This window comes from Nansenia antarctica, assembly GCF_963989245.1.
Source record: "Nansenia antarctica genome assembly, chromosome: 4".
NCBI lineage: Eukaryota > Metazoa > Chordata > Actinopteri > Argentiniformes > Microstomatidae > Nansenia > Nansenia antarctica.
In genome coordinates this window covers 38,848,979-38,873,726 of record NC_137689.1, presented here as the reverse complement: position 1 = coordinate 38,873,726, position 24,748 = coordinate 38,848,979, and the positions used below count along the sequence as shown (strand labels likewise).

The 24,748-nt window shown below is 42.9% G+C and overlaps 2 protein-coding genes across 2 annotated transcripts in view; one reads left to right on the top strand and one right to left on the bottom strand.

Annotated features, from left to right (window-relative positions):
- The window catches only part of evc (EvC ciliary complex subunit 1), a 31,652-nt gene extending 24,719 nt beyond the window's left edge, over positions 1–6,933 (bottom strand). The window contains exons 1-4 of the mRNA XM_080530427.1: positions 6,728–6,933; positions 6,250–6,363; positions 6,036–6,122; positions 326–546 (exon numbers count right to left, since the gene is read on the bottom strand). Of these exons, the coding sequence (XP_080386553.1) occupies positions 326–546; positions 6,036–6,122; positions 6,250–6,363; positions 6,728–6,895 (590 nt within the window). The 5' untranslated portion in view covers positions 6,896–6,933. The remainder of the gene's footprint in view (positions 1–325; positions 547–6,035; positions 6,123–6,249; positions 6,364–6,727) is intronic.
- Positions 6,934–7,754: 821 nt separating this feature from the next.
- LOC308155181 (limbin-like) overlaps positions 7,755–24,748 on the top strand; it is a 48,099-nt gene continuing 31,105 nt past the window's right edge. The window contains exons 1-12 of the mRNA XM_080528437.1: positions 7,755–7,793; positions 8,151–8,220; positions 9,100–9,287; positions 9,469–9,525; positions 9,734–9,920; positions 11,098–11,198; positions 14,308–14,373; positions 14,885–15,019; positions 15,234–15,373; positions 15,813–16,137; positions 22,621–22,860; positions 23,585–23,760. Of these exons, the coding sequence (XP_080384563.1) occupies positions 8,211–8,220; positions 9,100–9,287; positions 9,469–9,525; positions 9,734–9,920; positions 11,098–11,198; positions 14,308–14,373; positions 14,885–15,019; positions 15,234–15,373; positions 15,813–16,137; positions 22,621–22,860; positions 23,585–23,760 (1,625 nt within the window). The 5' untranslated portion in view covers positions 7,755–7,793; positions 8,151–8,210. The remainder of the gene's footprint in view (positions 7,794–8,150; positions 8,221–9,099; positions 9,288–9,468; positions 9,526–9,733; positions 9,921–11,097; positions 11,199–14,307; positions 14,374–14,884; positions 15,020–15,233; positions 15,374–15,812; positions 16,138–22,620; positions 22,861–23,584; positions 23,761–24,748) is intronic.

Sequence of the window (24,748 nt, the reverse complement as noted above, 5' to 3'; positions counted from 1 at the left end):
AACTGCTTTGGAGTCAATTCTTAATGTAAACATTGATATGTTTAACAATGCTAGATGTTATAGGGTTCCTTGAACCATTAGCATTAGTTCGGAGAATCTCTTCATATTCAAGGAAAATTGATATTGGAACTAAATCGAATCGGAATCGAATCGAATCGAATCGTGAATCGAATCGGGAGCTGTGAATCGGAATCGAATCGTTTTGGGAAATCAGTGGCGATACCCAGCCCTAGACTAAAATGAGCTCTAAATTAAGATGTGTGCATCTATGCCAAGCGGTCTGAACAGGCTTTGATGGTAGATAAAATCAAGGGTCAACACTCACCCGGTATGAGAGAGGGTGTGGGGATACTGGGCCACTCTGGCGAACCTCTCGTTTTGGAGGCTCTTGGGGACCAGGGAGGAGGAGATGAACTGACTGCTGTCGTCGTTGTCCTGGTCTTGACTCATGGACTCCCTGCTGGAGGAGGAGGACTGGCCGTTGGGGAGGGCGGGCAGCTTGGAGTGCTCGTGCAGCGAGGGGTTGGAGGCCCCGTCTGCTAAGGGCTGACATGGACGCAGCATTATGGTACTTTGAACACATGTCTAGGTCACTTTAATGATTGTAGCTGAACTGTACAATATCTTTTTTTATTTATACACAAATCACATTGTTGGAATTTGTTTTCATTACAGCATTGTGGGAAGCTCTATATTAACGGGCATAATCTGAAATGAGACAAGACAGACAATACATACGCCTATATTACAATATGTACAATAAGTGTGCAGGGGGGGCAATAAGTTGTGAAAAACCAACAGTTCACAGGTTCACAGGTTGCATCGTATCAACAATAGTAGGAAGAGCAGCAGCATTCATATGGGTTAGTTACAGGGAGGGGGGGGCAGTTAGAAATAGTGCAGGGCATTATGGGAGTTCAGTGTTTGTATGACTGGTTAAAAACTCAGCGGCTAACCAACAGCTACTTTCCCCAGGCGATCAGGCTCTAACCCTAACCTGGTCGGTTTTCAGAAAGCAACTGAAAGATTATTTAATTTCGTCATGAGCTGTTCATTTCATGTTGGTCCTGCGTTAATATTCTTGGTAGAATGGTTTTCTTTTCTTTATAACTTTTTTTCCTTTTCATGATTTTTGCTCTTATTTCAGTTTTTTTTGAGCAGACTATGTATCCTTCTGTCTTTTTTCAGTTATTACATTTGTTTTGATTTTTTTGTAGTTTCTTTTCTTTACATGTATTAAGTGTTCTTTGTGGTATATTGAACCTTGGCTATTGACGGGAGTGGAACTATGTACAAGCCTTCTGGGCTTCGTTCCCTCCTTGAACCGTTTCATGTGTGCTAAATAAACTAAACTAAACCCTAACCAACAGCTACCTCCCCCAGGTGATCAGGCTCTAACCCTAACCTAGCTACTTCCCCCAGGCGGTCAGGAAATAACGTGAATAATTAATCATCTGCTTGCTGTAGGCTATTCTTAAGCAGATTTGCGACGAGTTCAACGTTCTCTGGAAATGTAGAAATATGTCAAAGGACGATATCAGTGCGTTGTGCGCAAAGCTCTCAGACAAATACACAAATGATCTCTCACAGTCACTTGAAGAAAATCCACCATGTAAATAGGATATACAGTGCAACCTTTAAAGATGGTCTCGGACCTTTGGACCTTTTGAATGCCATATAGTATGGAACTGCAAAGCATTTTTGGCGACCTGTGCATCCTGTTGCGCATTTTCATCACTCTACCTGTGACAGTGGCTGGAGGCGAGCGCGCCTTCAGTAAACTGAAACTCATCAAAAATGACTTGCGCTCCTCGATGTCGCAGGAGGTTGAACGGCTTGGCAATGCTATCCATAGAGCGTCAACTGGCCAAGAAACTGAACATTAACGACCTCATAGATGACTTTGCCTTTGCCCCGAAAGTTCGGCCCTTGTCATTTGCAGTTCATTAAACATTGGACATTGGACACTGGAACTAATGTGATTTTCTGGGGGGTTTATTGACAAACCATTTAATTGATGTGAACCGTACACTTAGTTGAGAAATAATGCTGTCCATTGCATGGACATCCATCCATTCTTTGTCGTTTGTCTTTTCTTTTTTGGGCACCCAATCTATATCGACTAGCCATTTTGGAAAGTGAACGGGTGGGGTGCGTGCGTGGGAATGTTAATATTTAAAGGTTAGAGGGTCAGTTTGTCCCAGACCCGGGACAACTGTCCCGTTTGTCCCCCCCTTTCGGCGGACTTGTTTATGTCGTGTTGTGTCCTTTCATAGACATAGACGACCAAGGTTATAAAATGAAACTCAGCTTTACTCAATATCCATTCAAAAACAGCATACAGCAGTTGGTAGCATAACTAAAAACTTGCACGGCTCTTCACGTCATGTCGTCAGACATCCGTCCGTAAGACTAACTTCACCACAATTTTCTGGTTCAAGCTGTGAACCAACTTTTCAGGCTCCGAACCAATTAATTTTCGATCTGAATGCGCCGGCCGGTTTAAGACTAGGTTCGGTAACGTGAACCGGCACGGTTCCTTGACGGTGTGAAAGCCCTATCTGTGATTTGAAACATCTGCAAGACACAGAGCAAGACACTGAGCTGTAGCTGCTTGGTCAAAATGTTCAAATGTTCTCAAAGTACGACATGAGGATATCTCCTTCAAGAAGCCACAGCCAAGTGCACCCAATGTTGCTATGGTAGCAAACTAAATCATGTGATGTTCAATGACTGTAGATGGGTCAATGACGTGACATGTACATTTTGTGTCTGAATTGAATATTTTCTAAAATTAACAATTAATATATATATATATATATTATGTTAACTAACACTATTTGCTCTCCTTTATTGAATACACAAAGAGTTTATGGTGATTTGTTACAAATTCAGGCACTTTCAGCTCTTTAAAGGGTTGAAAAGTCATTCGGTACAACCGTCCGAACACAAATGCAACCAGCTAATGTTCCATTACAATATCTAAAATGATATTACAACTATTATATAAAAATTCTGTGAAGTGAAGTGAAGTGAAGTGAAACTTTATTGATATAGCGCCTTTCGTACACGGATGCAACTCAAAGCGCTTTACAATGATTGAAAACAAGATTACAGAGATGGGGGGGGGACGAGACAGGAAGGGAGGGGTTACATCTTTGCTCCTAAACAAGCATACATGTCTAATAATAACTTGTATAACTACATCAAGCTTACACTAATAATAACTTGTATAACTTGTATAACATCTACTTTGCAAGCTTACACACTAATAATAACTAAACATGTCAATAACTAATAATAACTAATAATAACCTAATAATAACACCACTTTACTGCCTTGTATATGGTGTAAATGGTGTGTCTAATCTAATCTTCAGTGCAGCACTGTGCTGCCACTGTGGGGGGGGGGCGGCGGCGGCGAAGACGGCGGGATGGGGTGGGGGGGGGGGGGGGGGGTGCAACAACAGGTGCCCATGAGGGTTGGGGGAGGGAGGGGGGGTGTAGAAGGGTTGGGACTTTGCATGTGAATCTTCTTGGCGAGCAGACGGCCTTGTGGGCCGAGCAGGGGGGGGCCGGAATGGAGATAAACATTTTCAGCAGGTTGAGATGACCTGCTATCCAAATGGTTGACGTCATTCAATTCAGCTGCCTGTGCTGAGTCATGAATCTCTTGTCTAAAATCGGTCAATCTAAAATCGTTAAATCGTCTAACTTCTTCTTGCAGATTAGTGACTTTTGGCATGATTTTACAAGGGTTTGTAACAATATACTGCAAAATGGTTAAGGATTTTTTATGTAGAAATGTTTGCTTTCCTCAAATCACTTTTGTCACCAACAAATTATTTCACTGATATCATTCGGAGCAACCAATTTCAAGGCACCATTTTGGATCAAATCAACTGATAATCATCATGTGACAGAATATTACATCATTAAGACCCCTGCAGCAGACCCTCTGAGTGAGAAGAAACGTAGCCAGCTCTCTCTTAAATGTTTGATAAATGCACTTTTCCGCTCCCTGTTATGAATGTCCTCAAATATCACATCATTCCGTACAACCGCTAAAACACACTGAAAATGTTGAAATATATGTTTAATATGAATTCTTATATTGCAAAGTTCAAGCTCAAGGTCAAGTTCTCACATAGGTAGCTAAACATGTGCCTGTTTTAACTGTTTACTTGAAGAAAATAATTCGGTACAACCAAAAATCTGGTTAAATATAAATATAATGGTTGTACCGAATGATGACAATCTATGCTAGACTATTTACACATCTTTGGGTGCAAAATATAAAATATATTATTAATGGAAAATGTGTTATGCATCATTTAACTTTTTAACTTTTTGCACTTCTGAAAACCTTATCCGTCATTGACCCAGATATGAGTGATTCAAACTGATCTATGGCACAAACCCTTAGTATAGTAAAGGTTGACTTAAAAAAGGTAACATATGGCGCTTTTCCACTATCGGCCCAGCTCGCTTCGGCATGCTTTTGAACAGTTCTGGTTTTCCACTATACACAACAGACCAGGAACGAGTAGGAGGAGTAGGCGATAGTAGGCGGAGTTACCATTGAACCATTTGAATGGTGTCGATACGACACTCTTATCACGGTCGACACAGCGCGGAGCGAATTCCCTGGTAAAACGTTTCTCTCCCCCCGCTGTCAGCGGGAGTTTCATCCAGCTGGCGCGGTGCTGCAGGCACAGGTTCATTGAGTTTACGGTTAAAAGCAGTGAGGTGATAGGCAGGACTGCGCCGTATACCCACTAGGAAAGCCAAGGATTTCCATACACCCACTTAAAAATGTGTGAGGATACTAACGGCGTTTTGTGACAGAACTTTCACTTTCATTCATAAAATTCACCCCGTCTGTGTTACGAAGCACTTGACTTTTGGACCATTGGGACTGACTATAGCGTCATACACCATCAACGGGGGGAGATGCGACATGAAATATGTCAAAATGCTGCACTATCATGAACAGATCAGCCTTATAACATGTAATTTATATATATATATATATATATATATATATATATATAACGTTAGACAGGGAGCGCATTTTTATGGCGTTCCGAAATGAACAATATGAGGCTGGGAGGGAAAAATCACAGTATACCCACTAGAAAAAACTAGACTACACCACTGGTTAAAAGCATAACTTCTCGGGGTGTCAGCGCGGTGGTTCAGGGCTCAAAATGACCGTATACCGATGGTGAAGTTAGCAAAGGAGTATTGTATTTGTACCACCTCCATAGCCGGTGTTATTCACGGGCAAACACGGTGCCCTTTGCGGGTTAATAACTATGAGTTACCGTGGGTTAGGATAACAAACGTGTCCGGATAGGGGAGAGGACAGGGAATTCAAAACCATTTGAATGGTGTCGATACGACACTGCTATCACGGTCGACACAGCGCGGAGCGAATTCCCTGTTAAAACGTTTCTCTCCCCCCCGCTGTCAGCGGGAGTTTCAACCAGCAGGCGCGGTGCTGCGAGCAGCAGCGGGTGAACTCCCGGTTCATTGAGTTTACGGTTAAAAGCATATCTTCTCGGGGTGTCAGCGCGGTGGTTAAGGGCTCAAAATGACCGTATACCGATGGTGAAGTTAGCAAACGAGTATTGTGTTTCTACCACCTTCACAGCCGGTGTTATTCACGGGCAAAGACGGTGCATAATAGCGATTTTTGTGTTATGCTTGTTGTAAATAAAAGTTCTATGATGCATTGAAATGACATTAAAATTATGCTGACCATAGTGACATTTTCCAAGAGCGAATGTGGTATTTAAAGATGCCGGTTAGCGAAGAAATATATGAACATGGGATGACGATTTCCATTGACCAATCAACGGTGTGCAGCGTCACACGTCACACGCAGCCTGGCAAAAAGGTACCCTTCGGCCCTATGGTTCCTGCTCACGATGGATAGCTAAAGAAGCGACCCGACCCAGGCCGACAAATGGAAAAGCGCCAAAGAAGCAGGCCAGCCCGGTGGAAAAGCCCCAATAGATAAATGGTCTTACTCTGTATTTCTGGTTGATAGGGTACACAACCCTCGCCCTCGATGCAAAAGCAGCTACATCGCTGTTCATGGGTGGCTGCTTCTTGTCCTGGTAAATTAATAATAAAAGTGAACGGTTGGTAAAAGGTTAACTAAATCAGTTATATTTTTTCTAAACATCTGTACACACACCTATATAAATACAGTTATAAGGGGCCAATCAAGGTCATTCTTACTCTTTCATTGGTAGCACCACTTTGTACTCCCTTCTTACTGTTGCTGACACAATCACTTTGATTGTTATCCCTGTCCAGGTCCTCCGTTTCAAACAACCTCCTTGCATTATAGCCCTGTAGGAACGAAAGAAACACCACCACTGTTGAAATGGCAACCCATGGTCGTCCAGATGTAACGTTATGGTCTCTTTGCGGTATGTTTTAATGTCAATAAGTATAAAGCAACAACTGAACTCATAAGCTGTTTACACATACTACAGTATGGCACAAATTGGTGCATTTAACTCAACCAAGGCCAAGTTGTAGTACACATAGTACATCCATAACATCTTTAATGGAGTGTCCTATATGAGTTAATCTATTAAACTAGTCCTTCGGCTAACATGAAAACATCCAAAGAGTCAGAGTTCTTCATCTACTAGAAACCCTCAGGAGCGCCTAACCAGCATACAGAACATAATGCAGTAGGTATACTTACTTGTCGAGTTAGAAGTATAGGCTTCAGACAAAACACATACATTAGTGCTGCAGCTATGATCCCGGAAAAAAACCCACAGACAGTCGAGACTGTCAACAACCCTGTAAATATGTGCAGAGACTCTGAAAAGTTAACCAACACATCACTGGAGCAGTCCTGCTCGCTCATGTTCGGAGAATTCCCAAGAGCGAAGGAATAAGAAAGGTGAAAAGAACGAGCATCTCTGCAGAAGAAGAACTAATTCGTTCCGAGTTTTGCGAGTATGAACGAAAACTAGTCGCGAAAAACAACTCCAACTGATGATGGACGAAGAGGGCAAAAAGTTGCCCTCTCGAGGACAATGTCGGACATTTAAACCTCTTAACTGTTTGTAAATATCTAGCTAAAACTGTACGGAGAAATGTCGGGATAAAGTCAACTTTGTAACAACTCCAGATTCGATGGAACTTTTAGCCAATCGGTGAACAGATGTGATGTGATGACGCGCGTGCACAATGACGCACGTTTAGGGGTGGAGCTTCGTCCCTTTTTTCAATTTTGGGAAAAGTCTTCAAGGAAGTTTCGAAGTTTTTCCATGACCTAGGCACTTTACAATAGAGAAACAATTGTTCCTTTGGACTCTTTGATTTAGCTTATTCGCTCATTAGGTACCATGAATGTGCAATGTGTGTGCGCTCAATAGCATCGTTAGACCTTTTGAACAGTTCCAATGTTTTCATTGTGTGACAGAGCCCAGGGAGTCGAGCTGGAGGATGCAGCTATAACGGGTTTGATATAGTGAAAGTCTGGAGACATACGAATGCTTCACGTACATTCCGTCCTGGAAGTGTTCACTGTTTGCTTTTTTTTCCACAGTCTTCAACTGTTATATATATTCCAGCCTTGTTTTGGTTCATATGGAGAACACAATGTAACCCTTAATGAATCTGCTATCCGGGAGGACAACAACAGGAGGCATGACTATTCCGCATGGCAAAACATCCTTCAGAATATTTCCAACTACAACATATGGCCCCTATGTCCATGGACAACTCAACTTAACACATTTGCCAATGGACCACTGTGTGTGAGTATATGTAATCGATGATCTGTGTGTTTTGCCAGGGGTTTGATTGGGCACACAGGAAGCAGTTATAATAATTGACTTAAACCTTGTGCGCACACAAAGCAAAGTAATGCTATGCTTTTAAAACCACTTCAACTTGTTTTTTCCTGCTTGGGGTCACAGGAAAAACTCAAAACTATTCAAATCACAGCACCGCAATACAAATACAGTAATAGATAATATCTAACAGCAATAGATAGTAGATACATCAACCATACATATCATTTTGCATATGGATCAGGTTCTTGTCTGATGCAATATTTTCGATCTTGTTGTAAGGGTTTGCTTTCACATGATGACTGTATTTTCCCACATCAGGGTTCTTTTGGAATACTTCAACATGACCCAGGAGGACGATCAGCAGAGTCAAAGCCACTGATGATGGATGGTTTGTTTTTTATGTTTTATTTGTCATGCAATCAACTTGTCAATCAATTGTTGGAATGTGGTATTATTTGCTCTAGTCACAGGGTCAGCCATAGTCAGCGCCCCTGGAGCAATTAGGGGTTACGTGCCTTGCTCAAGGGCACATGCAGCTCCCTCCTGAGCCGGGGATAGAACCAGTGACCTTCTGATTGCTAGCCGGCCTCTCTAACATCTAGGCTACTGCCGTCCTCTTTTGTTTGGCATTATCCCCAAGACAACTAGACATATCTTGTACCAGGTTGTACAGGCAATAATGATATGTTCTCCCAAAACAGTTTCTACTATTGTTACGAGGTAATTGCATCAGCCACTCTCCACTAGTGACTCTGGTAGAAGGCATCTGTTTTAGACAGTGCTTGAGCATCCTGTTCTCTTTGCAAATACAATACCTAAATAAAGTACGTTGTTCAGAGAAGATGAGCCTAGCAGTTGACACTCTATGCTTTCAAATTCAGTCACATCACTACTAAAAGACCTCATATTTGTATTGCATCTCTGTATCGTGAGCTTAGAATGATGAGGTTCTATCTCCGTTTAGGGTAGTTCAGAGATATTGAGCGTCAAAGTTTTTACATTCCATTATGTTTTGTGAGATGGAACCTTTGTATTTTATTAATTACTAACTAAACAATTTCTACATTTTATAAATAACACCACACAGGCATTAATAAACACCTAATGGATCAGATTATGTAAAAAACTCAATTTTGACAAAAATTTAGATAGAACCATATAATTCTAACGTCACAAGTTGACACTCCATGCTTTCAATTTCAGTCACATCACTACTAAAATACCTCATATTTTTATTGCATCTCTGTATGTTGATGTTAATTGACAGGGAAAGTGGGTGCTGCATTTGGGCCCCAGACGTCCTCTCCTGGCGAGGGGTCCGTCAGCTCCTTGGCCCCGGCCGGGCCCTGGGGACACTCTCTGTATGCCTCCATCAGCCACCTGGCCAGCGCCATGCAGCGCAGGCCCCGGAGGAGCACCCTCACCAGACACAACACCGGTCACACGCTGCCTCAGGTGAGGGTGCTGCTTTCCAGTTGACACAACCATGCACCAATACACACACACACACACACACACCTCAAGCCATCTAAAGGTTGGATTTTCTTCAAATAATGTGAGGAATATCATGATGAACATGTTAAACGCTCCCTTGAAAAACAGAATGTAAATATTTTTGCGTTGCATTTTCTTGTAGATTCAAAGTGCGGTGGAACCCTCAGTGTTTGGAGTCAGATTTCGCAAATGTGCCCAGGTATGTCAATGGGGGAGATACTAGTTTCTAAACCAGAGAGCTCAAACCTGAAAAGATTTTTCAGAGAAAAAAATCAAGCTTTATTGAACACTCAATATGCTTTTGCCTGAATCAAAACTGTCCTCTAAAGAAAAAAATGCTCCATAAAATAAAATAAATAGATTTCAATTGACTAAATTGTGTGTTCTGGATCATATTACTGACTCAGGTGGAGGCAGGGACAGAGTTCCCCCGTCTGACGGTCCTCCTGCTGATCCACAACATTGGACCGGTGGGGGGCACCAACCTGTCCCAGCTGGCCATCAGGGACTCTGTGTCTGGGATCGCCCCGCTGCAGAGTGGAGGGAAGGTGGTGGAGAGAGGCTTCCAGACCTTCACTATCGACTCACTACCAGGTCAACGAGAGCCATGAGAAATCAATACTCACTCAGTCACTCAGTCAGTCAGTCACCCACCCACCCACCCACTCAGTCACTCAGTCACTCACTCACCCACCCACTCACTCACTCATCCACTCACTCACTCACTCACTCACCCACTCACTCACTCACTCACCCACTCACTCACTCACCCACTCACTCACATACTCACTCACTCACCCACTCACTCACCCACCCACCCACCCACCCACTCACTCACTCACTCACTCACCCACTCACTCACCCACCCACCCACTCACTCACTCACTCACCCACCCACCCACTCACTCACTCACCCACCCACCCACCCACTCACTCACTCACTCACCCACTCACTCACTCACTGACTCACTCACTCCCACACCCACTCACTCACTCACCCACCCACCCACTCACTCACTCACCCACTCACCCACTCACTCACTCACCCACTCACCCACCCACTCACCCACTCACTCACTCACCCACCCACTCACCCACCCATTCACTCACTCACCCACTCACTCACTCACTGACTCACTCACCCACCCACCCACTCACTCACCCACCCACCCACCCACTCACTCACTCACTCACTCACTCACTCACTGACTCACCCACCCACCCACTCACTCACTGACTCACTCACTCACCCACCCATCCACCCACTCACTCACTGACTCACCCACCCACCCACACACCCACCCACTCACTCACTGACTCACTCACTCACACACTCACCCACCCACCCACCCACTCACTCACTCACTCACTCACTCACCCACCCACTCACTCACCCACCGAAATGCCTTAGTAATAATAATAATTCATTATATTTCTATAGCGCTTTTCTGAGGCTCAAAGACACTGACAAATATGTGAAAAACAGGAAAGTGCTGCGTCCCTTGTTGTATGAATAGATCTGAGTCTAAAAAAATGATTGAACTGTCATTCTACCGCTGTAGTACACTGGTACTCTGGTGCAGGGAATTTCTGGTTTGGACCCGGAAATTGCTAAACATCACGTTTGACGTCAGACTTAACAACCGAATAGGAATGCTCATATGCACATTTTCATTGTTCGAAGGAAGACAGTTGTTAAAAGGATTGGAATGTGCAGGTGTTTCCCTGTCTTAGTAAATGACATAGTATTATTATTACTGTGTTTATTCAGCGGGATCACAGTACAACGTGACGTATAAAGCCAACATCAAGGGCCACAAGAGTGAGGTTCTAGACCTCCCGGCCTTCCTCACCTTCTCCAACGCGTCACAGGTGCCGGTCACATCCCTCTTTCTCTCTGCTACTCTCGCCCAATTTGTTTCTTTCAAAAGCGTCAACAGTTTACCGTGTACTATTCTGAGGTACTGCTAGCTTATACAGTGGCCTCCGTAAGTATTGGAAAGAAGAAGCATTTTGTCTTTTTTTTTAGCTATACGTTCCAACAGTAGATTTTTTTAATCAAACACTTACTATGGGGTCAAAGTAGAGATTCTCAGCTTTAATTCAATGTTTTATTTCTTTCAGATTGGTTTCACCATTTAGAGAGTACAACATGTTAAAATGTATTCTCAGGGCTGAAAAAAAAGTATTGAAAAAAATGATATCATGTCCAAATAAAGCATACATGTTTAGGATTTGATTCACAATCCCCTGCATGCAATAACTGCCAAAAAATCATCGACCCATTGACCCCACCAGGTGGTGGGTATCTTCTCTGGTGATGCTCTGCCAGGCCTGTACCGTAACCATGGTGATGCTCTGCCAGGCCTGTACTGTAACCATGGTGATGCTCTGCCAGGCCTGTACTGTAACCATGGTGATGCTCTGCCAGGCCTGTTCTGCAGCATCTCTTCAGTTGTTTGTTTGTTGTTTGAGAACTTTTGGCCTTAAGTTCCCTCTTCTGCCTCTTCTTTTGGACAGTGACTTGGCCACTCTAGAACTTTCCCCTGTTTGATCCTGAGTAACTCCTTAGTTGCTATGACAGCATGTTTTGGGTCCTTGTCTTGATGTATGATGAAGCAATGAGATTGGAAGCATCTGCTCATACTTCACTTGTTGTTTCTGTACACTTGAGAATTCATTCTGCTGCTGTCATCAGCAGCTATATCATCAATGAAGACAATTGTTGGTTCTAGTGGCAGCCGTACACGCCCAAGTCATAATACTTCACACCATATTTCACAGATGAGGTGATGGGCTGTGGATTTTGGGCCATTCCTTTTTTTATCCACACTTCATACTAGAACTCTGAAGGCTCTTTTAGGTACGTTTTAGCAAACTGTAATCTGGCCATCCGGTTTCTGTTGCTAACTAGTGGTTTGCACCTTGCAGTGTCGCCTCTGTAGTAGGGCTGTCCCAAACGACTATTTTTCTAACGATGAATCTATCGATTATTTGTTCGATTAGTCGATTAGTCTAACGACTAATTTAACGATTAGTCTAACGATTATTTTTTCCCTGTTCGATTAATGTATCACTTAATTTTCCCAAAATAAATGTCAAAAACTTCTCTTATCAACATTTCAGTATTTTATTCAATTATTCTTGCACTGCAGGGCAATATTCCACACAACAAAAAAGATCCTCTCTTTCTTACAGTCCAACATAAAATATAATATTATAAAATATAAAAGTTAACTTCAAGTAAAAGGAAAAGTGCAAGTAATGCAGTAAATTCTGTAAAAAAAGTGAAATTCTAACCGGAATACCGTATACCTCTCAGTAACAATCTTTAACAATAACAATCTCAACATAAAATATCATCTGTAAGATGCAGTTAGAAAGCTGAGCAGCCATCTGGGGTGTGCATGGAGTTGTGTTCTTTTTGTGGAAAAAGTCCTCCACACTGCTTTGCCTCCTGAAAATAAAAAAAGCACACATTTCTTATCATGTGTAGGCCCCTTAATTTCCACCTCACTGCTATGTTTAGCCAACATGGCCATTTAGAAGTCTGTCCATCACCACAACACATAGCTAGCTAGTAGCTACATGGCTAGCTAACTTTACTCTCGCTGCTATGTTATGATTAGCTAAATTGATGCTAACGTAGCATGCGAGCTACGAGCTAGATAACGTACAGTAGGTGCGAGCACCACAATAACAATAGGCTAGTAAGGCTACCGTAGCTAGCCAGCTACATAGCTAACGTTACTAACACCAGAAGACAAGACATACAAACTGTGGTGAGCTACATTGCTTGTGTAACATTAGCTAGTAGCTATCCATTTTTCACTCATACACGGCCGGAAAAGTGAACAGAAATACAACGGTGACTTACGGTGCTATCTTGCGGCTGTCTTCACAAAGCGCTCCAGGATGCTTTCGCTTGAGGTGCTCGTTCATTGCAGTCGTACTGCTGTGATAGGCCATTTCATTTTTGCACAGTTTACAGACCACCACATTGCCATTGGTTTCTTTTTTTGTAAAGTACTCCCATACTTTGGACGATCATGGGCGAAGTCTTTTAGCCGTCGGCTCTGCCTCCGTGTTTGCACTGGTCGCAGCCATTTTGTTTATTTACGACTAACCGACGCATATTACGCAAACCGACGTAGTCGATGACGTCGATGACGTCGACTAATCGTAACAGCCCTACTCTGTAGCTCTGCTGGTGAGGTCTTCTGCAGAGGGTAGTCTCTGACACACTCACGCCTACCTCCTGGAGAGTGTTCCTGATCTGTGAGCCAGTCGTTTTGGGGTTTTCTTAATTATGGTGATTATTCTTCGGTCAGTCACTGAAGAAGTCTTCTTTGGCCTACCAGGCTGTTTGGGATTGTTGAGCACACCAGTGTTTTTCTTCTTTTGGATGATGATGTTGGTGGCAAGCCTAATGTTTTGGATATGTTTATGATTATGATGTTTAAGGTTTCTCCTGGGTGGCGTAGCTCACTAAGGTGCATGCCACATAATCGCAGGGTCCCTGGTTCGATTCCGGCCATCCACCTGTCCTGCATATCATCCCTCCTCTCTCTCACCCATCCTTCCTGTCAATCTCTACTGTCTCTATCCCAATAATGCAGAAATGCCCTAAAAACATATTTACATTTTTTGTTTTGTCCAACCCTATAATAAAAACATTTTAAAAAGCTGAGAATCTACATTAACCTCGTAGTAATTGTTTAATTTTAAATCCAAACTGTCAGAGTATAGAGCTAAAAGCAGACAAAATGCTTCCCCTTTCCAATACTTGGAAGTGGAGGGCACTGTATGTTTGAAACAAATATTTCAAACAATGGGTCTGGGGCCCAAATGCAGCACCCAAATGCCGCACCCACTTTCCCTGTCAACAAATATTTGAAACAAGTATAAGTCCTACTGTTACAACTATTCCACTGGTAGTCTTGTTGGCCTTCAGACCACTCTTTGATCATCTACTCCACAGAATGATGTCAATATGTTTGGTCCGCTGGTGGCTAATCTGACTCTGAGGGTGAACTCCACTGACAAGGTATGACTCATTCCGTGTACATCACTGCAATATTAGTAATATTTTCTTCTGACCACAAAGCTGCTTAACCACAGAGATAGTTTAACACATTTTGTCACAAGAATATTCTTTTTCTATATCATACACTTGATAACTATATTTCAGCTTAGTTGGGAGAAGCAACACTATTCGGTTGTTAAGTCGTGACATGTTTCCGGGTCCAAAGTTGTCTGAGGCTCTCCCTTCGAAATGCCTCAGTAATAATAATAATTCATTATATTTATATAGCGCTTTTCCGAGGCTCAAAGACGCTGACAAATATGGGAAAAACGGGAAAGTGCTGTGTGCCTTGTTGTATGAATAGATCCCAGTCTAAAAAACGATTGAACTGTCATTCTACCGCTGTAGTACACTGGTACGGGGAATTTCTGGTTTGGACCTGGAAATTGCTTAACGTCACGTTTGACGTCAGACTTAACAACTGAATTGGTTAGGGTTGGGAATCCCAGCTAATTCCAGCTCTCTCTTTCAGATTCATCCCAACCATGGTGTTCACTTTGCTGGGTTTGTGGGAGGATTCCTCCTCTCCTTGGTGCTGCTCTCACTGGGATTTCTTGCCATGAACCTGATATGTGCCAAAGCCAGAATTAACTCACTGCAGCAAAGGGTTGGCCACTCAGATTTTGTACCTGATATTATCTTTACAAGAGTTTTTCCCCCAATCCCAATATATCATCATTTACTAAATAATGTTGAATCCTAACATGAAAGAAAGAAGTGAAGTGTGTTTTTTTGTTTTTCTTCTTTCTCCTTGCATATTGTTTCAATTTTGTGTTTTCTCCGTACATCATGACTGTCTTTTGTGTCTGTTCTCGTGAAAGAAAAAGAGAGGGGATTCGGACCCTGAGTATGCAGTATGCAACAACAGCGAGACAGCCAAAGAGGAGGCTGCGTTTGAGGACAAGATGGTGGACATCATGGTGCTAGAAGACCCCCAGAACATGTATCAAGCTCTGGAGAAGTGAGTCTTATCATAATATACTGGGCAACGTCAAACATAGCATGGCCAAATAACTTCCTCAGATATGTATCCACTGCGTTGAGAAAGGGCACTAGCACTAACATGCCTGTCTGACAGTCTGATTGCCAGCGGTTCCAGATTTCATTAAGATAAAAATCACATGACTGACTGATTCACTTCTGAATCTGCATGCATTTCGTGAGGTTAGAATTATAAGGTTCTATCTCCGTTTAGGGTACTTCAATAGAGATATTGAGCGTCAACGTTTTTACGTTCCATTATGTTTTGTGAGATGGAACCTTTGTATTTTATTAATTACTAACAAAAAAAGTTCAACATTTTAAAAATAACACCACACAGGCATTAATAAACGCCATTTTACCAAAAATGGAGATAGAACCTTATAATTCTAACGTCACGATTCGTTGCCGTCCTGCAGCCTGGAGGTGTCCAGCCTCCTGCGAGCCACGGCCAGCCTGGAGGGCACCCGGGTCCAGATGTACAAGGACGTGATCGCCGCCCTGCTGGGCGCGCTGTGCTCTCAGGGCCAGATGTGGGCCCAGGCCCAGCAGCGCCTGCTGAGCGTCCTACACGGCCAGCTGATGGGCATGGAGGGCAAGCTGAAGGAGGAGCACCTGGCCCACATGGCGGCGCTGGCGGCCCAGTGTAACCTGGAGACACGGGAGGAGATGGAGGCGGAGCACCGGAGGGAGGCGGCGGAGAAGGCCTGGGCCGAGCAGCTCTGTCAGCACGCAGACCAACAGGTCTGTCAACACTCAGACCAACAGGTCTGTCAGCACTCAGACCAACAGGTCTGTCAGCACTCCGACCAACAGGTCTGTCAACACTCAGACCAACAGGTCTGTCAACACGCAGACCAACAGGTCTGTCAACACTCAGACCAACAGGTCTGTCAGCACTCCGACCAACAGGTCTGTCAACACTCAGACCAACAGGGGGCCATTCCACTAAAGGTGGATCAGTATATCGGCGATTGAAATAAATGCGGCGATCAGGCAACTCGGGATTGGAATTCAAGCCTCAGGTGATTCCTCGAACGAGGATCAGGCTTGTGTGATGAGTGTTCACAGAACACCGGCTTACAAATCTTCGATATGGGCGCGTGCACGCAGACATAAAGAGCCCTGAAGAGTCGATCTGTCGAAATGAAGATACTCCACTCTGCAGGGGTACTACATTTGCGCAGCATTCTGAATTATTGATATTTATGAAGACGGAAAAATAAGATGTAAAATAGTGCAATACTGCCGCAATTAACAAGGCGAGGGAAATGGTTTGGCAAGAAATTGCTGACCGATTAAATGCGTAGGTCATACTAGCCCCAGTTATTGTTATATGTTCATATTTTAATAAATGAATATTTACTACTGTGGTGATATCAGCAGCAGGCTACACACCGTCATATCGCCGCAATGGCCTAGTGCAGCGGTCGGGAACCTATGGCTCGCGAGCCATATATGGCTCTTCCGGTGACGGCATATGGCTCCCAGACAATTGGGTTGAAAAGTAAAAAAATAAATAAAAATCAGTTTGGAACTGATTTTAAAATACTTGTGATATTGCGTAATAATACTGTGTCATTTTAAAGTAAACAGAAATTAGTTTTGAAGTTAAATTTCACGGGACTCTTCACGGGACCCATGACCCGTGACCCGTGGGTCGGGTCGGGAACCATTGTCTCGCGAGAGTGTCAGAGGTCGTTGTAAAGGTGAATAAATAAAAAACTATTTGATCAGATAGTGAACTAGCTTATACGCTTCAACCCTTGTAACGAGAAAGATGGCAAAAAGAAAAAAAGACGATTATTACCGTGCATTCCAGGCTGCGTGGACAGAGGAATTTGCATTTGTGGAGATCGCAGGATCTGCGGTATGTCTAATATGCAATGATAAAATTGCATCGATGAAACGGTCAAATATAAAGCGGCACTTCGATACGCATCATGCTTCATTTGCATCGAAATATCCAGCGGGGGACAGCAGGAAAAAGGCATGCGAGGAGCTACAGCGGAGAGTGCAGACGAGTCAACAGCAACTGCGTGGGTGGACCAAGCAAGGTGACGGGAATTCCGCTAGCTTTGCGGGTGCTTTGGCAATAGTCAGGAATGGAAAGCCATTCACAGATGGCGAGTATGCCAAAACATTCATGCTTGATGTGGCCAATGAACTGTTTGATGACTTCCCAAATAAAGACAAGATAATCAAACGAATAAAAGACATGCCTCTGTCAGCAAGAACTGTTCACGATCGTAGCATCATGATGGCAAATCAAGTTGAGGAAACACAAATTAAGGACATAAACGCCGGGACATACTTTTCTCTCGCGTTAGATGAGTCAACAGATGTTAGCCATCTATCTCAGTTCAGTATATTTGCCAGGTATGCTGCAGGTGACACACTGCGTGAGGAAAGCTTGGCTGTTTTGCCAATGAAAGGGACAACCAGAGGAGAGGATTTATTCACGTCTTTCATGGAGTTTGCTAAAGAAAAAAAACTGCCGATGGATAAACTTATTTCTGTCTGTACTGATGGTGCACCCTGTATGTTGGGGAAGAACAACGGATTTGTAGCGCTTCTCCGTGAACATGAAAAGAGAGCCATCCTAAGTTTTCATTGCATCCTGCACCAGGAGGCGCTTTGCGCTCAGACGTGTGGCCAGGAGCTAGGTGAGGTGATGTCGCTGGTCATTCGAGTGGTCAACTTCATTGTTGCCCGAGCTTTAAATGATCGCCAGTTTAAAGCTCTGTTAGAAGAAGTTGGGAATCATTATCCCAGTCTGCTTTTACACAGCAACGTGCGTTGGTTGTCAAGGGGAAAGGTGCTCAGCCGTTTTGCAGCTTGCCTGAGTGAAATCCGGACTTTTCTTCAAATGAAAGGCGTCAAGCATCCTGAGCTAGACAACACTGACTGGCTCCTGCAGTTTCACTATCTCGTGGACATAACAGGCCATCTGAACCAGCTCAATGTGAAAATGCAAGGTATTGGAAATACAATCTCATCCCTTCAACAAGCAGTGTTTGCATTTGAAAGCAAGCTGGAAGTATTTCTCAGGGACATTGAAACAGGTCGTCTTCTGCACTTTGTAACACTGCAACAATTTAGAGATGCATGCTTAGCAAGTGACTCCACTCAACATCTGGATCTCCAGCTGGCTTTACGTCCAATCTCCTGCAGTCATTCAAAGCACGTTTTGGAGAATTTCGTGCGCGCACTGGTCTTTTCAAGTTCATCACTCATCCACATGAGTGTGCAGTGGACAAAATCGACCTGACATGCATCCCTGGGGTCTCTATGGGAGACTTTGAGCTGGAAGTTGCTGACCTGAAGGCATCAGACATGTGGATGAGTAAGTTCAAGACACTTAATGGAGAGTTGGAAAGTCTTGCGCGACAGCGAGCAGAGCTGGCGAGGGAACACAAGTGGACAGAAATGAAAAAACTTCAACCTGAAGACCAGCTGATTCTGAAAACTTGGAACGAGCTTCCTGTGACATACCACACAATGCAGCGTGTTAGTATTGCCGTATTGACCATGTTTGGCTCTACATATGTATGTGAGCAGTCATTCTCGCATATGAGGAACATTAAGACCAACCTACGCTCACGTTTAACTGATGGAAGCCTCAACGCCTGCATGAAGCTCAACCTCACCACGTATGAACCAGACTACATCAGCAAAACCATGCAGCACCAGAAATCGCATTAAAAGTAAGACATATTTAATTTATTATATGTTAAAAATACTATATGGCTCTCAATGAAATACATTTAGAAATATTTGGCTTTTATGGCTCTCCCAGTCAAAAAGGTTCCCGACCCCTGGCCTAGTGGTATCGACCGCTGCCATAGGATTTATTCGTAATTTTTAGACTGTGGTTCGAATCCCTCTTCGGACACACTTTTTACTGCATTTCGTTGTCTGAATCTAATCTAAAATCTCATCTAAAAAAGTATGTAGGCTATACAATTATGGTGCAGGCTAATTTACAAGAACTGACACGATTACAATGGTGTTTGAAGCCTTTGCATGAAATCTTCGGTTAAATGTAAAAAAAAATAAAAAAAATAACTACTTAGTCAAGTCTCGAACTCACAACCTTTGGGACTCCAGTCGGCTGCCTTAACCACTGCGCCAACCAGACAGCTGTGATGACAGCAATGCAAGTTGATAGACATACCTATTCATTTTATTTTATTTTATTTTTTACACTTTTTAATTTATGTATCCATCGATCTATCTATCACACTTTCAAAATATCTAGTTATCTATCACACAATCAAACTATCTATTGATCGATCACACTTTCAAATTATCAAATTATCTATCTATCACACAGTCAAACTATCTAATCTATCTATCTCGTGTGAAGTGGGAACTAATATTTCCTAAAAGACACATGAGGAACTGTCGTTCGGGGTTTAGTTTCCGCCTGTGAGCCTTTTGTGACGCGCGTCTTACTATAGCCTGTGTTTTAGCCTGGTCGCGACCAGGCTAATTATATCTGACTCAGAAGGAGCTCAACCAAGCAGCGAATTATTTGAGCCACATTGATGGAACCGAACGCAAGCTAACATTATCGAGGCTTAGAACTTTATCGAGGCTTAGAACTTTATCGAGCTTTGTGGAATAGCCCCCAGGGGCACGAGGCGCAACACTCTATAACTCGTGACGTTAGAATTATAAGGTTCTATCTCCATTTTTGTAAACATTGAGTTTTTTTACATAATCTGATCCATTAGGTGTTTATTAATGCCTGTGTGCTGTTATTTTTAAAATGTTGACATTTTTGAGTTAGTAATTAATAAAATACAAAGGTTCCATCTCACAAAACATAATGGAATGTAAAAACTTTGCCGCTCAATATCTCTGAACTACCCTAAACGGAGATAGAACCTTATCATTCTAAGCTCACGATATGTAGATAGATATTTATCTAGACAAATAAAATAAAATAAATAGTAAAAAAAAAAGTAATATGCTATTTCAGACGATGACCTTCATTATACAGCTGACACATTAAAGAGAGTGGTTCTACCTATATGTTAAGTTCTTGTTCTCTAGGGTGAAGAAGTAACAAATTACAGTTGGTATGAGTAAAATTAAAGATATTTATTTGGCCATGACAGTTTTGACGTCTTATGGTAATTATAAAAACTGAATTTGAAACAACAAACAAATGCCTCACAAACAAAAGAAACAATGAACACATCCCTAGGATGGTTTTGAAACAACAAACAAAAAGTCACTATGTAAAATCTTTAAAGTATAATGTGACTATTAGAGTACAAAAATAAACCCTACACAAGGTCTCTACAAAATCACTAAACAAAGGTCTCTACAATATCAATTAACAAAGGAACAACTAACAAATTAAACCACCAGCATGGCATTATACAAAATGGTGGGAACTGTGTGATGATCACAACAGCTGCTGCTGGGGGCCATTCCACTAAAGGTGGATCAGTATAGCGGTGATATAAATAAATGCGGCGATCAGGCAACTCGAGATTGGAATTCAAGCCTCAGGTGATTCCTCGAACGAGGATCAGCCTTGTGTGATGAGTGTTCACAGAAGACAGGCTTACAAATCTTCGATATGGGCGCGTGCACGCAGACATAAAGAGCCCAGAAGAGTCGATCTGTCGAAATGAAGATACTCCACTCTGCAGGGGTACTACATTTGCGCAGCATTCCCGAATTATTGATCTTTATGAAGACGGAAAAATAAGATGTAAAATAGTGCAATACTGCCGCAATTAACAAGGCGAGGGAAATGGTTTGGCAAGACATTGCTGACCGATTAAATGCGTAGGTCATACTAGCCCCAGTTATTGTTATATGTTCATATTTTAATAAATGAATATTACTACTGTGGTGATATCAGCAGCAGGCTACAAACCGTCATATCGCCACAATGGCCTAGTGGTATCGACCGCTGCCACTGGATTTATTCATAATTTAAGTGCCTTAACCACTACGCCAACCAGACAGCTGTGATAACAGCAATGCAAGTTGATAGACATACCTATTCATTTTATTTTATTTTTTACACTTTTTAATTTATGTATCCATCGATCTATCTATCTATCTATCTATCACACTTTCAAAATATCTAGTTATCTATCACACAATCAAACTATCTATCGATCGATCACACTTTCAAATTATCAAATTATCTATCTATCACACAGTCAAACTATCTAATCTATCTATCTCGTGTGAAGTGGGAACTAATATTTCCTAAAAGACACATGAGGAACTGTCGTTCGGGGTTTAGTTTCCGCCTGTGAGCCTTTTTTGACGCGCGTCTTACCATAGCCTGTGTTTTAGCCTGGTCGCGAGCAGGCTAATTATATCTGACTCAGAAGGAGCTCAACCAAGCAGCGAATTATTTGAGCCACATTGATGGCACCGAACGCAAGCTAACATTTTCGAGGCTTAGAACTTTATCGAGCTTCGTGGAATACCCCCCTGGTTTTGCCTCAGTGTCTTTTGAATCTTGTGGCCTCTGATGATTGGCTGGTGTTCTGATGATTGGCTGGTGTGGCCTCTGATGATTGGCTGGTTGATTGGCTGGATGATTTCCCAATATCAAGGGGGGTGGATCCCCTGGACTAGGACTCATCTCCTGTTAAGGTTTTAAAGAGACACACACAAACACACACAGACACAGACAACCAGAACAGACACTACTACAGACACAAACATATAGACAGACAACCAGGCTACTCATAGCCGTCACACTATAGAACAGAACCCAAAGAAACAATGCATTTCCCCCAAAATACCCACATGTTCTTGTTGTTTAAATACCCACATGTTCCCCCAAAATACCCACATATATATCCACAACATATGCCCACATGTTCTTGTTATTTAAATCATATTCTTAAATGTGTAGATATTTGACCTCCAAATCTCCAAAGTTTCTATACGAAGCAGCTAAAAAACTTCTGTCTAGTTCAGACACCATTCAACACATGCTGTTGTGTCGTTCCCAGGGGGGGGGGGGGGGGGGCGACTTCAGGGGAAGGGTGACGTGTATCTCATGAATATCATAGATATTTTATGCACAAAATCTCCATGTTCCCTGCGTTTTGAAGAGGCTTCTTTATGCCCAGTCATGCTATTTGCTACGTCCACATTCAACACATGCTGTTGCGTTTGTTCCCAACTGAATTAATCTGAATCAGGATTTCACTCCACGTCTGATTCCCTGTCCCCTAGGAGCTCCTGCGCTGCGGCGTCCTTCTAGAGAAGCTCCACACGCTGAAGCAGACTCACCTGCAGCGCTCCCTGCTGGTCAGGCACGAGGAGGCGTCCGCCAAGGTCCAGAGGCAGATCGTGGAGTGGCGCAGAGTGGAGCTCCACAAGATCTTCTCAGAGGAGCTGGAGGAGGCCACCAGGATGGGCGAGCTGGAGAAGAGCGTCGCCAAAAGTTTACAGCACGATTACTTCACCTACCAGGTAAACCTTACAGCACGATTACCTCACCTACCAGGTAAACCTTACAGCACCATTACCTCACCTACCAGGTAAACCTTACAGCACCATTACCTCACCTACCAGGTAAACCTTACAGCACCATTACCTCACCTACCAGGTAAATCTTACAGCACGATTACCTCACCTACCAGGTAAACCTTACATCACCATTACCTCACCTACCAGGTAAACCTTACAGCACGATTACCTCACCTACCAGGTAAACCTTACAGCACCATTACCTCACCTACCAGGTAAACCTTACAGCACCATTACCTCACCTACCAGGTAAATCTTACAGCACCATTACCTCACCTACCAGGTAAAGCTGGTCATGGTATAACATTCAGCAAGGTGTAATGTTCAAGAACGTGCAGCTAGAAATGTATGACATGTAGAACAAGTATGATTGTCTGTTAATGATCAAAAGGAGTTGTCAGAACTGTATATTTCTATTTGGGGAAATGGCACATCACAGAATATGCCCAAACTGACCTTCATGACTAGTGGAGTTATAGACGGTGTTGCATGGGTTTATCCACCAACACAAACACTCTACTTTCCTCTGTGATCCCCTCCCCTCCCCTCACTTCGCCTTGCCTCCTTCCCCTCCCCTCCTCTCTACTTCCCTCCTCTCTTCACCTTTCTTCACCTTTCTTCACCTCTCTTCTCCTCTCTTCTCCCTTCTCCTCTCCCCTCCTCCCAGGATCAGCTTGAGGAAGTGCTGGACGTGGTCCTGGCCAACCAGCGTTGCATGCTGGGAGAGCGCCACGCCCAGAGGAAGTTCCTGGTGCACAGCCTCCACAGCCTGAAGGACCTAATCTCAGAAACCTTCTCCAACACCTCCAATCATATTGACAGCTGGTTCACTGAGCTTAGGAGGTTGGTTTTAATTCCGTAGATGCTTCAGCAAACAGATTTTGTTTCAAATACTATTTATGAATGTTCAAGTACTTTGAATGTTTGGGTGAACATTTACATTTTTGGGACAATTCTGTTGGTTCTGTTGTATAAGGCAAACTCAACCACAACGAGGATTTCAAATATGTGACACGGTCTGGTGACAAGATCCACATAAGTCGCGCAAAAATGTGTTTTCCTTTTTTTTCATATTACGAAAGTTTAAGTGTTAAAAAGCCAGCTCGATATAAAAAATAATAGTTTTAGGATCACTAAATACTTATAATTTAATAAAATGTGTCAATTGGATTCACTGTATAGTCTGCCGTAGGCTACTGGGTAAGTGATACAAGTGCTTGTAAACAAACGTACGTTTTAGGACGTGTTCAAAAGCAAGGACTGTGATCATATAATGATGTGTAGTTATGTGTGTTTAGCACGTTGATGTTCTATCAGCACGTTGTGATGTTCCTTTTTAGCTACTAGCTACTAGCAGCTGTTTTGTGTTTTGATTCAGAGTTTCTCCAGCATTTGGTTTGAGGTGTACCAACATTCAAATAAGCATATCGTCTTCAACTATTTTCAGATGTCAGTGTACAGTATGACACATCATTTGAAAGCGTACAATATGCACTCTCATAATCTGGACAAAAACTGAAAAATCTTGCCCTACTTGAGGACTTTTTCCACCATACTCTCTCACCTTGAAGCCAAGGCTTTAGGCAAAATAATGTTCTTATTTCAGACATATAACATCATCAACATTTCACATGACGTATACTCTTTTTTTATAGGGTCCAGTACTGCATAGCCACACGTTATCTGCCTTAAAGGCAACACATGCCTGATTGTGCCCTCGTTTCAGTACAGGATAGTGTCTCCTCCTTTCTTCCTCCCCTTGCTCAATACAAACTACTTCTAATTGAAACAATGAATCTGTCAATCATTTTCATGTGTCCAGCCAATGTCT